At 43.8% G+C, this 14,105-nt stretch overlaps 1 protein-coding gene across 2 annotated transcripts in view; it reads left to right on the top strand.

Moving 5' to 3' along the window:
* Positions 1-14,105, top strand: part of Cfi (complement factor I) — a 42,585-nt gene that overhangs the window by 20,601 nt on the left and 7,879 nt on the right. For both annotated transcript variants that reach the window (XM_063282608.1, NM_024157.1), the window contains 6 exon segments: positions 4,947-5,128; positions 7,370-7,483; positions 7,759-7,869; positions 10,555-10,581; positions 10,716-10,736; positions 13,969-14,028. In XM_063282608.1, coding sequence (XP_063138678.1) covers positions 4,947-5,128; positions 7,370-7,483; positions 7,759-7,869; positions 10,555-10,581; positions 10,716-10,736; positions 13,969-14,028 — 515 coding nt within the window.

Below are 14,105 nucleotides of genomic sequence, written 5' to 3' on the forward strand. Positions count from 1 at the left end.
GGGTTGTTTCCATGTGTTCTTTCTTGATTGCTTCTATTTCCATTTTTAATTCCTTCAACTGTTTGATTGTGTTTTCCTGGAATTCTTTCAGGCATTTTTGAGATTCTTCTCTGTAGGCTTCTACTTGTTCTCTAAGGGAGTTCTTCACGTCTTTCTTGAAGGCCTCTAGCATCATGATCAAATATGATTTTGAAACTAGATCTTGCTTTTCTGGTGTGTTTGGATATTCCATGTTTATTTTGGTGGGAGAATTGGGCTCCGATGGTGCCATGTAGTCTTGGTTTCTGTTGCTTGGGTTCCTGCGCTTGCCTCCTGCCATCAGATTATCTCTAGTGTTACTTTGTTCTGCCATTTCTGACAGTAGCTAGACTGTCCTATAAGCCTGTGTGTCAGGAGTGCTGTAGACCTGTTTTCCTGTTTTCTTTCAGCCAGTTATGGGGACAGAGTGTTCTGCTTTCGGGCTTGTAGTTTTTCCTCTCTACAGGTCTTTAGCTGTTCCTGTGGGCCTGTGTCTTGAGTTCACCAGGCAGGTCACTTGCAGGGGAAAAGTTGGTCCTACCTGAGGTTCCGAGGCTCAAGTGTGCTCGTGGGGTACTGCCTAAGTCCTCTCCGTGGCGGCAGCAACCGGGAAGATCTGCGCCACTCTTTCCGGGAGCCTCCGTGCACCAGGGTTCCAGATGGCGTTTGGTGTTTTCCTCTGGCGTCTGGATGTGCGCAGAGTGCAGTCTCTTCTGGTTTCCCAGACGTGTCTGCCTCTCTGTAGGTTTAGCTCTCCCTCCCACGGGATTTGGGTGCAGAGAACTGTTTATCCAGTCTGTTTCCTTCAGGTTCCGGCGGTGTCTCAGGCGCAGGGGTCCTGCCGCTCCTGGGCCCTCCCCTACGGGAACCCAGAGGCCTTATACAGTTTCCTCTTGGGCCAGGGATGTGGGCAGGGGTGGGCAGTGTTGGTGGTCTCCTCCGCTCTGCAGCCTCAGGAGTGCCCACCTGACCAGGCGGTGAGGTCTCTCTCCCACGGGGCTTGGGAGCAGAGAGCTGCTGTCAACAGTTTTCTTTTTGACCGCTTAATCTCTCTATGGAGTCGGCCTGATCTGTAATCTGAGAGTGTGACTACCCACCTCACAGCACGGAGGTGGAAACTGAATGTCCTGGGTTAGCGGGTTAGCATAGCACTTAGTCCCCTGTGAGCACAGGGCACCTGCCAATGGAATCCTGTGGAGACTCTCACGCCTCACATACACTTCTGGCTGTGTGTTTCTCTGTATCTAGAATGGCGTCTACTTTTTCTGATCTTATGTTGTTTATTTAGGCCTCTCCCTCTCTTTCTTTGTCAGCCTCGCTGAGGTGTCTTTGATTAGTCTTATTTTTGTACTTGCAGATGCTCTTGTCTACATCCTTGCTCTGTGCGGTCTTTACCTAGATCCCTTTTCCTATTTAATTCCCCTCTTGCATTGTTATTAGTCGTTACTGAAGGAGTCTGCGCTGGGATGGAGCCTAAGCCTCGTGCCCTCGAAGCAGTTCAACCCTAGGCCTGCTTTGACTCGTTTACTCACCCCTTGAGTTGAATGCTTAACTCAAACCATTTGCAGTTGCTCTTACTATACTAACAGAGGTATCTAAGGTGCAGCTCCCTCTGGGAATGTTTCATCTGCACTCTACTGGTTTCTGTCAGTGACACTTTATTTGTGGTTCAATTCAGAACATATCTGAATTTCCCAGTACCATTTCCTTTTGGATGCAGTTTTGAAGTTTCTTCTGTGCTTTACAAACGAATACATTCGTTTGCTTCTAATTAACTATTGCTTATTGATTTCCTAGTTAATTGCATTGTTGTAAATTGTCCCTCTATGGTTATCATCTTTAAAAATTTGTCGAAATTTGATTTTTTATTTTAAATATTTATATTCAGAGGCTTATGAAATAGATATCTGTTATAATAAGCAAGTCGTTAACTATGATCTTTCCCTTCCTTTTCTTTAAATCTATTCATATATACATATATATGTGTATGTATATATCCCTAGTCTTTGAGAATTTCATACGTCATAATATTTTTTGGTCACATCCATCCACATTATCTCTGCTCCTCCTTCTCCCTAACATTTCCTCCCTCCCAACTCCACATATTTCCATTTTTCTTTTCTTTTTCTTTTCTTTTTCCCCCTCTCCTGTTTTTATAACCCACTGAGTCCTTTCAATGCTGACAGTATATGCATGGGTGGAGACCTCCCCAGGGTAGTTATCAATTGCCAAGCTCCTCAGAGGGAGCCAGGCCTCATTTGAGTCTCTCCCCACCCACTCGGGATATTTTTCTTTTTACTGTCTTGAACTTGTGTAGATGTCATGCAGGGAAGCAAGCTGCATGAGTTCATGGGTGGGCCTTTTCTGACTTGGGTGAGCTGCAGCATACTTCTGATTTTTCAGTTTTTGTAGCCAGCAAACCTGTCATTTCCACCAAGTAGTGAAGTCTTGGTCTCTAATTCCTTGGTATTTTTTCCCATACACTGCATGAGTTAAAGGACAGACTTCTCTGATTTCAGCCAGTGAGGATTGTTGGTATCTAATATATCTTCTTTGCTTTGTTTTTGAGGCAGGGTCTCATGTAGCCCAGGCTGGCCTCAAACTCACCATGGAGCCAAGGATGACCTTCAGCATATGACCTCCGGGGACCACCTCCAAAAGTGCTTTGATTATAGGCCTGTGCCACCACACCTCGCTGATGCAGTGTTGGAAATGAAACTCAATGCTTTGTGCATGCTCGACAACACACGACCAACCACCCACAACCCAGCCCATTTATCATATTTTGTATAATTTTACATGACCCAGTGCCTTTTTTTTATTTTTATGACTATTCTGTATCTTCATTGTGGACTCAGAAACTAGAAATACCCTCTTGTCTTCTCTTTTTGCCTCTCATTCTAGTTAGTCTGTTACTTGTGTTAAAGTAGCATTTTATTGCTATTTCCATTTCTGATGCATCTTTGCTCAACTTTCCACTTTGACCCATTTTCCCCTCAAGAGAAGCTGGAAGCAACCGAATGTCCCAGAAAAACATCTCGCTGTGAGTCGTTATTTCTGGGCTGTTGGGAGACCGAGAAAGGTTCTTGCCACACAGTTTGAACAAACTGAGAAGTCAAAGAATGATATTATATGACTTACTTTTTGCATTGCACTGGCAAAATCTGTCTAGGAGAGAAACTTCACAACAGAAAACACATATTTTGCCTCTCGGTTCCAGAGGGCTCCCTCTGTGATGACCGGTCCATTGTTTCTAGGTCTGAGGTTAGGCAGGTTGTCATGGTGATAAAAACGTGTAGTGTAGGATTCTCATGGTGGACAAGAAACAAACAGACCTAAGGGGGCCAGAGACGGGATGTGGCCCCCAAGTATATGCCCCACTGACCTACTTCCTCTAATGAGACTCCACCCATTTGACATTACAAACAAGACTATCGTATTATGAACTCGCTGAGGGATTAAATCATTCATTAGGTCAGAGCCGTCATGAACTAGATCTCTCTGGAAACGTTGCTTTTCACAACACAGCCAGCAGTTTGCTATCCTAAAGAGAATGTCAAAATTGACAACAAAAATCAATCTCCAAAGAGACACCAAAATACAGCCTTAAAACTATCGAGGTCCAATCAAAGGTATGGTTTATTGTAAAAGCTAAATGAAACAGAGTTCAAACAAGTTGACCTCCCAAGTCTCCCCCTCCACACTTTTTTAAATTGGTTATTTTATTTATTTACATTTCAAATGTTATCCCCCTTCCCAGGTTTCCCTCTGTGAAGTCCCCATCCTATCCCCCTCCCCCTGCTTCTATCCCCTACCCACTCACTCACTCTTCCCTCACCTCTCCAGCATCGCCCTAGGCTGGGGCATCGAGCCTCCACAGGACCAAGGGCCTCCCCTCCCATTGATGCCTGATAAGGCCATCCTCTGCTATATATGCATCTGGAGCCATGGGTTCCTCCATGTGTTTTCTTTGGTTGGTGGTTTAGCCCCTAGGAGCTCTGGGGTGGGGGGATCCAGTTAGTTGATATTGTTCTTCCTATGGAGGTTGTAAACCCCTCAACTCCTTCAGTCCTTCCCCTAACTCCTCCATTAGGGACCCTGTGCTCAGTCCAGTGGTTGGCTGTGAGCATCCATGTCTATATTGGTCAGGCTCTGGCAAAGCATCTCTAGAATCAGCTAGGTCAGGCTCCTGTCAGCAAGCACTTCTTGGCATCCGCAATAGTGTCTGGGTTTGGTGGCTGTATGGGATTGATCCCCAGGTGGGGCAGTCTTCAGATGACCTTTCCTCCAGTCTCTGCTCCACTCCTTGTCCCTGTGTTTCCTTATATAGGAACAATTATGGGTTAAAATTTTTTAGATGGGTGGGTGGACCAATCCCTCTACAGGGGACCGTGCCTGACCTCTGGATATGATCTTAAGCAATAATGAGATCAACCATGTAAGGATTCCAAAACAGGAGCAGGGGTGAAGACTCCTCAAAAGATAAGCTATTATCTGTACTGACATTTACTGATGTATACTTCCAGAATCCTCTGATCAAGGCAACTGACTGTCTTTTTGAAGGAACAGAATGACACGAGGAGAAGCCAGGAATGACCTTCTCTGATGGGAGGGAAACATCAAAATAAAAGGCAGCACTCCTCCTTAATAAAATCGGAATAACAATAGTCCTCGAATGTTTGCTGTGTCTTCAACCCTGACTGGTGGGCTGAAATAGATTATTTTAGTTACTCTTTACAATACCCCAGAGGTGTTCAGGCTCAAGTGAAGAGCTTAAGGCAGAGAGAGGACCATGTTAGTGTCTTCTACAATCTTTAAACCATTTGCGGGTATTTGTTTTTTCCTGTGGAGCCTTACTTCCTAGGATACGGTTATAAACACAAAGTTGAACTGTTCTTCTACCCACTCTCCATTCATTCTGTTTGCAGGGGTGTTCGTGACATACAAGGAAGGTTTAATATACCTGTAAATCACAAAATAAACTCCACCGAATGCCTGCATGTGCGTTGCCAGGGAGTAGAGACCAGTTTGGCAGAGTGTACCTTTACCAAGAAGAGTTCGAAGGCTCCCCATGGCTTGGCAGGTGTAGTGTGCTACACACAGGATGCAGGTTGGTAATGTACTCCCATCAAGATTGCCTGTCTCATAAAAGCCTGTAGTAAGTAAACAATGATGGATGTGCAGCTGTCAAGGAGACAGTGATACCCCTAGTAAGTTTTGGGACCCTCGCCATTCTTTCCTTGCCACTCAAAACCTGCTATCCAGGTCCCTGTGTGAAAGCAAAATTATCTGCCTCTGTGCCTCCTGGAACATGAGGAATCAAATTGACCGTGGCGGGGAAGTCCGTTAAACATAGAAAGAATCTCGGCACCTCTTTTGAGCACTCAATTTTATGAACATTACATCTGTCTCTTTAAAATGCTTAAGTGACCGCCCTGTTGCCCCAGTTTCCGAAGAAATCACAGCCACATTGCTCCTCTATCCTAACGTAGAAATATTTTCCCATATGTGTGGAGACAAGGACCAGAATCAGATCTTCTCCAGTGCTAAGAAAATCAAAGAACACATAAGTGTCTGGCCCATATGTGTTCAAAGACCAGAGGCTGGGTTAGTGCTGGAGCAAAAATAATAAATAATAAAGGGGGAATAGTAGTTCTCCACATGAAGTAGTTCTCCACATGCTCTGGGCTGAGTCCTCTGACCTAGCAATCAATACATTTAATGGTTTGTTTTGTTTTTATCCTGAGATTATTTACTTGTGTTTAGTAAATACTTGGTATTTAGTTTTAATAATCATACATGTATATAACATACTGTGTATATGATTATCACATAAATAAATTACCCATGAGTACCCTGTATTATTTGCTGCTCCCATGTGAGCCTTTTCTTCTTGCCAAGTCTTTCCTTTGTATTTTTTTTTTAATTTTTTAAAAAATTTTTTTGATACCGGGTCTTATTATGCAGCCTTGGCCATCCTGGAACTCCTGTTGTAAACCAGGTTGGCCTTGAACACACAGAGATCTGCCTGCCCCTGCCTCCTCAGTGCTGGGGTTAAAGACCTATACCTACCACCATGTTCAGCTGTCCTCCCCCACCCCTGGAGACTTTGGTTAGGGCTGCTTGCATAAGTATATGTACGGAGCTGTTTTTTGAGGCATGAGCAACTCAACATTGCCTAAACCACTAAAGAAGAAACACACACATGCATGTACACACACACACACACACACACACACACGCACGCACGCACGCACGCACGCACGCACGCACGCACGCTGTCAGTAGTTCCTCAGGAAGGGACTGGGGCCTGGTGGACACCTCTACTGGCCATAATGAAATGTTGAAGGAGTCTGTGCATGTACTCAAGCATCTGTCTTCTGCAGATGGCAGGACTTCACAGCATTCTTTCCGTTCTTCAGCTCTTACATTCTTTCCACCCTGCCTCTTCCACAGTCATCCCTGGGCTGTAGACAGGGTGATACAGATAGGTCCTGTTTATGGCTGCTCACTCGGTACTCATTTGTATTCTCAGCACACTGACCAGACCTAAGTACATGCATCAACCTTCATCCACAGCAAAAGAGGCCACCTCGACCCCAAGGGAAGTCACGCTAGTCTACAGATATAACCACAAATGTTTTGAAGGCAGCTGGACAATATGACCATTTCGCAAATAGCATTTAGTAATGTCTTAGTCACTGATTTTATTGCTGTGAAGAGACATCGTGACCACGGAAACTCTTATACAGGAAAGTATTTGATTAAGGGCTGGCTTACAGGTCAGAACTTCAGTCCATTATCATCACAGCAGGGAACATGGCAGTATGGAGGCATGGTATTAGAGAAGTAACTGAGAGCAACATCCCGATCAGGAGAGAGAGAGAGAGAGAGAGAGAGAGAGAGAGAGAGAGAGAGAGAGAGAGAACAGACAGACAGAAAGACAGAAAATGGTCTTGTTTTGAGTTTTTGAAACCTTAAAACCTACTCCTAGTGACACACTTCCTCCAACAAGGTCACCCCTAATCCTTCTAATCCTTTTAAATGGTTCTACTCCCTAGTGACCAACATTCAAATATATGAGCCTATGAGAACCATTCTCTCTCAAACCATCATAAGCAGGGTCTAATGGGATCTTGACATTTAGTTCAGTCTGACCTTGGGTTTGCAGTGATCCCTCTGTCTCAGCCTCCAAGGGTGCTGCACCTAGAAGAATGTACCGCCATGCCCACCTTTTTATATCATTTCCCGAGTCACATTGATTTTAATCTTACTTACCCCTGTAATGGGTTGCAGATGTTACACCTCAAAACCATAAATAGTTTTCATGAAGCTAATCCCTGCTTTTCAGATTTCCCAACAAGTCAGTCCTTCCAGTGTGTGAATGGGAAGCGCATTCCTCAGGAGAAAGCCTGTGATGGTGTCAACGACTGTGGAGATCAAAGTGATGAGCTGTGTTGCAAAGGTAGGGACGGATCCACCTTTCAAATCTGCCACACTCATCACTGTGACAAAAAGCATCAAGACGGCTCCATCACTAAGTGTAAGGTCTCGTTTCCTGTGTGCGTGTGTGTGTGTGTGTGTGTGTGTGTGTGTGTGTGTGCGCGCGCGCACGCGTGCGTGCATGTGCGTCCAGAGCCTTTACAGGCTCTACAGGTGTGCTACCACTGAGCTGTTGCCTCAGCCCCCGCCTCTCTGAGAGATGAAGAGTGGAAATAACTTCTACTTGTCATTACACAGGTTGCCGAGGCCAAGCCTTCCTTTGCAAGTCGGGAGTTTGCATCCCAAACCAACGTAAGTGTAACGGTGAGGTGGACTGCATCACCGGCGAGGACGAGAGTGGCTGTGAAGGTAATCCACAAGCCCGTGCTCACTCTACTCCATTATCGAACCCTGGGTATGAAAATGCCTCTGTGTGTCTACGTACGCATTTGGTATGGTTTAAAATTAAATTTATGGGACGGTGAGATGGCTCGGTGGCTAAAAGGTGCTTGCTGCTAAGCTTGCTGTCCTGAATTCAATCTCTGGGACCCACATGAGGGAGGAAGTTGTTTGTTGACTTCCACGTGTACATCACACGTATGTCACAGCACAACCTCCCAAGTAAATAAATACTTGTGCTGCGCCTTAAAAGTTAAATGAAATTAATTTTTATTAATTAACGTACAAAATAAGTTCCACTGTGATGTTTCAAACATAAATATCATGGTATTTTGCTGACACTTATCCCTCCCCCCCACAAACCCCACTGGATTCTGTATATATTTTGAAGGTTTGCCACTGGTTGGAAGGATTAGAAACAAATGAGCAGTGAAGGGTGACCTGCAAGGGTGCTGGGATGAAAGATGAAGGATGGTGGTGTTGTTGTAGGGACGAGGAAAGCAGTGGGAGGAAACAGGATACCCTCCCTTCTGATGGAACTTCTCCAGTGCTATCTATGCCTGTATATGTTTACGATCAGCTTCAGGGAGGAGAAGGAAAACCTGACGTATGGCTTTTGCCATTTTTATGGGCACCATAGCAGATTCCAGGCTGCTGCATGGAGCATGAGCCACACAGGTACAGCAAACGCTAGGACGGAGTCAGGTAGCTCAAGCATCCATTGAAGTGCTCATAACTGTTTCCTAAAGGTTTTATGCTTATGTTGACCAGCCAGCAGTATTTATCTTTTCAGTAGGATCAATCTGTTTCCATATTCTAATGCCCTGGAACAAGTTTCTCATGTATAAGGAGTAAATGTTGGACATATGTGCATGGACTGACATGTTTGGACATTGTTTGATATTACAGTAGGACACCATATTTGGACATCGTTTGATATTCCAGTATTAGACTTACTAGACTTAATTTCCCATTAATATCAGTGTGACAGTTTTACTTGTCAACGCGACACAGTCTAGAATTGCTGTGGAAAAGAATTTCAGTGAGCGATTGTCTAGATAGGGTTGGTTTGTGGCCATGTCTGTGTTGGGTTATCATGATCACATGAGAGGTGAGTACAGGCATGCATGCACCAGTTCCTCTCTGTTTCTGATTATAGACCTGATATAGCCAGTTCCTTCAAGTTCTCATAACTTTGTCTCCCCTGCTATGGTGATGATGGTATGGAACCTGCAGTTGTGAGATAAAATGAACCCTTTCAGCCCCAACTTGCTTTTCTCAGGGAATTTATCACAGCAACCAGGAAGGAAACTGAAACAATCAGTTCTTAAAACTATCTCTCTCTCTCTCTCTCTCTCTCTCTCTCTCTCTCTCTCTCTCTGTATTAATTCTGGTTTGCTTTTTTGTTTGCTTTCCTGTTTTTCTTTCCTAAAGAGAGGAAGAGAAAAAAATGGCATAGAGTTGGGTGGGTAAAGAGGATCTTAGATGAGTTTGTGGAGGGGAATCCATGATCAAAATATGTCATGTGAAAAAATATTTTTAATAAAAATATATTTTAAAATCCTTTAAAGGATATCAGATCAAACCATTTCCTTTAAAGAGCAGCTGAACATCTGGAGTAAAATGTAGGCTTAGATTTTTCAAAACCTACTTTAATTAGTTCTTAAATGCTTCAACCTCTCTTCTAGCCCGCTGACCAGAGGTAGCAGAGAAAGAAGGTTAATAGGAAAAAGGGGGTTGTGGACCTGTGTAGAAGTAGCTCTCTGTCCCACTTTAGGATGAGTGCCACCTTCAGTATTACTTCCCTTTTAAAGAAGAGCAAGTGAGAGTAGAAATGTGTAATCAACGTGTCACTGACTATTAAGTCACTAAGTCAAGGCAAGTTTGTATCATCTCTTGGTTGCATTACCTTTTAGAAGTTTTCTGCCATAGTTGGGCTGTCTAGTGCTGTGGTAAAACACCATGACCAAAAACAACTTGGGAAGGAATAGGTTTAGTTCATCCTGTTTTCAGAACATACTTTATCCTGAGGGAAGTCAAAGCAGAAACCCACAGGCAGGACCTGAAGCAGAAGCCCTGGAAGAATGCTGCTTAATGCTTGCTTTGTGTAGCTTGCTGTCTATGACTTGCTCAGCCTGTTATCTTACAACTCAGGTTCACCTGACCAGGGGTGGCACTGCCTCCAGGGGGCTGGGCCCTCCCACATCAGTCATTAAACAAGAAAATGCCCACAGACTTGCCTATAGGCCAATCTCTATTAATATTTCCTCCTCTCAGATAGTCTAGGTTTGTGTCAAATTAAAAAAAAAAAAACTGACCAGGATACCACGCCCCTTGTCAGTGTAATTAAAAATAGTTTTAATTTCATAGAATTGTATAGTAAGTTTGCTTTTGAGTACTGTGCAGACATATCTAAAATACTAATCTCTTTTTAAACTTACAATAATCCCCTTGCTGGAGTGAACTTGTTATACGTTTAAATGCAAGATAAAAATTATTAGAATCAACATTAAGATAATGTGTCATGCTATTTGACTTCCTTTTTTAACACATACTACTAAATTTAAGTTGTTACACTGTTTCTGAAATATTAATGATTTACATATATTTTATTTAATAAAAATAATCTGTCATAATGTTTTGTTTTGCTTTTAGAAGACAAAAAGAATAAAATTCATAAAGGTAAGTCCATTTTTTAATAGAAAAATTTACAATTCTACTTCACGGTATAATAACATGGTATAGGTTTTTTTTTCACACAGTTAAGTTATTCCCCCTGTGGTAAAACCCTGCTTTTGTGTTTTGTTTTTCTTCAGGCCTTGCACGGTCAGATCAAGGTAAGCTTTTATATCTTGGAATATTGCAATAATATAGAGGATAATTGTCTTTTCATAATGTATATGAACTGAGTATGATCCGAGCTTTGAGCAAGCAAGGCCCCAGCTGTTAGTGTAGCTGGCAAGCCTTTGTTCAGTGTGATAAACTTTCAGTCACATCAACGGGAAAACCGCCCAGTGTGTGCTTCCCCACACTGCCACCTCTGTTCAGTATCTCCCATGCCTTTCTCATTTCTTTTTCTCAAAAACCAAGCTTTTAAAGAAATCGACAGCAGATGAAATATAACACATTTCATATTTTGATATTAATTTTATAAACTGGGCGTCTTAGTTGGAGTTTGCATGGCTGTAAAGAGACACTGTGACCAAGGCAACTCTTACAATGGAGAACATTTAATTGGGGCTGTCTTAAGAGTTAAGGTTCAGTCTGTTATCATCAAGGCGGGAGCATGGCAGTGTCCAGGCAGGTGTGGCGCTGGAGAAGGAGCTGAGAGTTCTGCATCTTATGCTGAAGACAAACAGGAGAAGACTAGTTCCTTAGGCAGCTAAGAGGAGCGTCTCAAAGCCCTCCCCTACAGTGATATACTTCCTCCAACAAGGCCACACCTCCTCCAACAAGGCCACACCTCCTCCAACAAGGCCACACCTCCTCCAACAAGGCCACACCTCCTCCAACAAGGCCACACCTACTCCAACAAGACCACACCCACTCTAACAAGGCCACACCTCCTAACAGTGCCACTCCCTGGGCCAAGCATATTCAAACCACCACACTGGGTTTCCCCCAGTCTTCCATCTCTTCGGAGCCACTTTATTACAAAATTAGCACAGAAAGTACTAGCTACCATTACAGCATTTCCAAACTAAGTGTGTTCTAAGTGTGTTCTCCTACCTTATCCCTCCATCCCTTTTCCCCCAGCCACTCCCTTGTTTAGTTATCCGTATAAAATGACTCAAGTCCTTAACCCACATAGAGACAACAGTTTGTGGTTTTCTTTAGCATTTCTTTCCTGGGAATGAGCCATCTGAGAATCAATGCTTGCCCTAAATGAGCCATCTGAGAATCAATGCTTGCCCTAAACCCCAGTTCTCAAATAATACGTTGAGCTCCATCTTGTCTCACCGGTCTCACCGGTCATTCTCGCCTATCTGAAGCTGCTCACCCCATGTATTCCCCTTCTCCCCTTTCTCCCTCCTTTCTTTCCTTCTTCCCTTTTCGTCTTCCCTTCTTCAGATGACAGTGACGGGGTAGGGAGTGATTAATGGCATTGCTCAGGTCTGTTTCTGTTGATCATCACTGGGCTTTCCTAGGCCTGTCCTGCTCATCTCTTACTCCTGTTTCTTTGCTCCGTTTTACCCTGTTACAGTGTGGTTGAGTGTGTAAGCTGTTCCGCTCATGTGTGATCTAGCAATCAGATCTTTTATTGTATTGTAGATCTCATGTTTCCTGTTATCTTTCTGCTCCAAAGCACTGCGTTCGAAGGCTCTATCCGTGTTGCTGTGTGTTTGTCTACTCTGTGGCTCTTAGCCACTTCCTAAAATATATGTTCAGCTTTCTCAGTTTGCTCAAACTTTTGAGCAATGGACTATTTAGCCCGCCAGCACACTGTGATCAACATCTCTTCCAGATGTATGAATTCCTTTGAAACATCTCCTTGGCGAGAGCTTAAGTCTTGGGGTAAGCGATTCTCTAATTGAGAAGAAGCACCGGAATAGTCTTCCCTAGAGCTAAGTACCAGTTCTCACATCCTTGTCTGCACTTTCTCCTCATCCACCAACATAGAACTATACATCCTTACACTGTGCTAGCGGCCCACGGCCATGTGGTGGCGCTGTTCATTATTCACCAGGACTCTGATAACCGGCAATGGCTCCAGTCAGATTCACAGTCTGCTGGCTGGGTGAGGGCTCTTCCTCCTGCCTGTGCTTTTCTTTCACCTGTTCTCATCTTCTCACCACTCGCACCCTGGCTTTATGTTAGATTTCTTTCACTGCAGTCTCCTCTCTTACAGATTTGCAGGAGTCTCCTTCGCCGTCTAGATTTTAACCCTTTGTCAGCGTTAGACATCACAATATCATCTCCATTCTGTCACCCATCTGACTATTAGCTCCATCCATGATGAGATCTGTCAAAAAGATTAGTGGATTAATGGATAGAAATAGAAACCATCATTCCTGTGTATTTGAGTCCAATCCCCAGGAACTTAGTGGAAGGAGCACCAAGTCTGTGAAATTGTCCTGACTTCCGCACACGTATTTATACACACACCCACACAATACTTACACAAGTGTGCAAAAATAATACATGTACTCATGTGAGTGCCTCTGAGCGGGGCCCTTCATACCCTGGCTGACATCTTAGGCACGAGACATAACAGAGCCCTATATGTCTGTTCCAAAGAGAACAGGAGAAATCTAGGAACAAAATCCAAGACCACAGTCTCAAAGTAAAGTTGCTAGTCTGGCCTGTTCTGTCCCCAGTTATACCCTCACCCCAAGCAGAGCAGTGTGTTGGTGGGGATCTACCTGTGGACCTCCATCCAGGTCATAGGATTATGATCCTGTCTGCCACAGTGTCCAGGGTTGGCAGGGTAGAAAAGTTCTTATAAATGTAAGCAAGGGGGTTGAGGACTTAGCTCAGTGGTAGAGTGCTTGCCTAGCAAGCCCAAGGCCCTGGGTTCAGTCCTCAGCTCCGGAAAAATAAATAAATAAAAAAAAATAAAAACCAAACAAATAAATGTAAGCAAGGCATCGGTGTGCCCCTTTCCTTAAATTTTTGCACCCCAGACCATAATGCTAGCTAGCCATTCCGATAAAAAAAAAAACCCATGAAGACATCCCTAGTTACATAGCTCCTGGGGGAGGCACCTTACGATGTACACTGTACAGTGGCTTTTTAATGCCCACTTGGACTCTTGGTCAGGGCTAGTGGCTGCTCTCTTCACCATGTAAAGAGCTGGAAGTGAAGAGAGTCAGGGAGAAGCTTTCTTTCTTCCCTGCCTTGAGTGTTGTGTCTGCACGACTTGAGTCTCAGCATTCTGAGATTTCCACAGAGTTCACCGCATCTTTAAGGATACCCATGTATAGGAAGGAAACCAGATGCCGTACTTGGGGAGTCTGTCTACAAAAAGAGGGCGATACTTAAAATGATCCGAGTTGAGTCATTTTGATGACTGGATTTTGTCTAAACATATAACACCAACCGCATGGCTTTCCTATTGTTTTATCACAGGAGGAGAAACTGAAATTGAGACTGAAGAAACAGAAATGTTGACTCCTGATATGGACACAGGTGAGTTAACTTTTTGCTTTTTTTATACTGGTAGTTCACTGGTTTCAGCCAGCATTTTAATATCAAGTATGTGTGTA

Source organism: Rattus norvegicus, chromosome 2 (genome assembly GCF_036323735.1).
Source record: "Rattus norvegicus strain BN/NHsdMcwi chromosome 2, GRCr8, whole genome shotgun sequence".
In the NCBI taxonomy this organism is placed as follows: domain Eukaryota; kingdom Metazoa; phylum Chordata; class Mammalia; order Rodentia; family Muridae; genus Rattus; species Rattus norvegicus.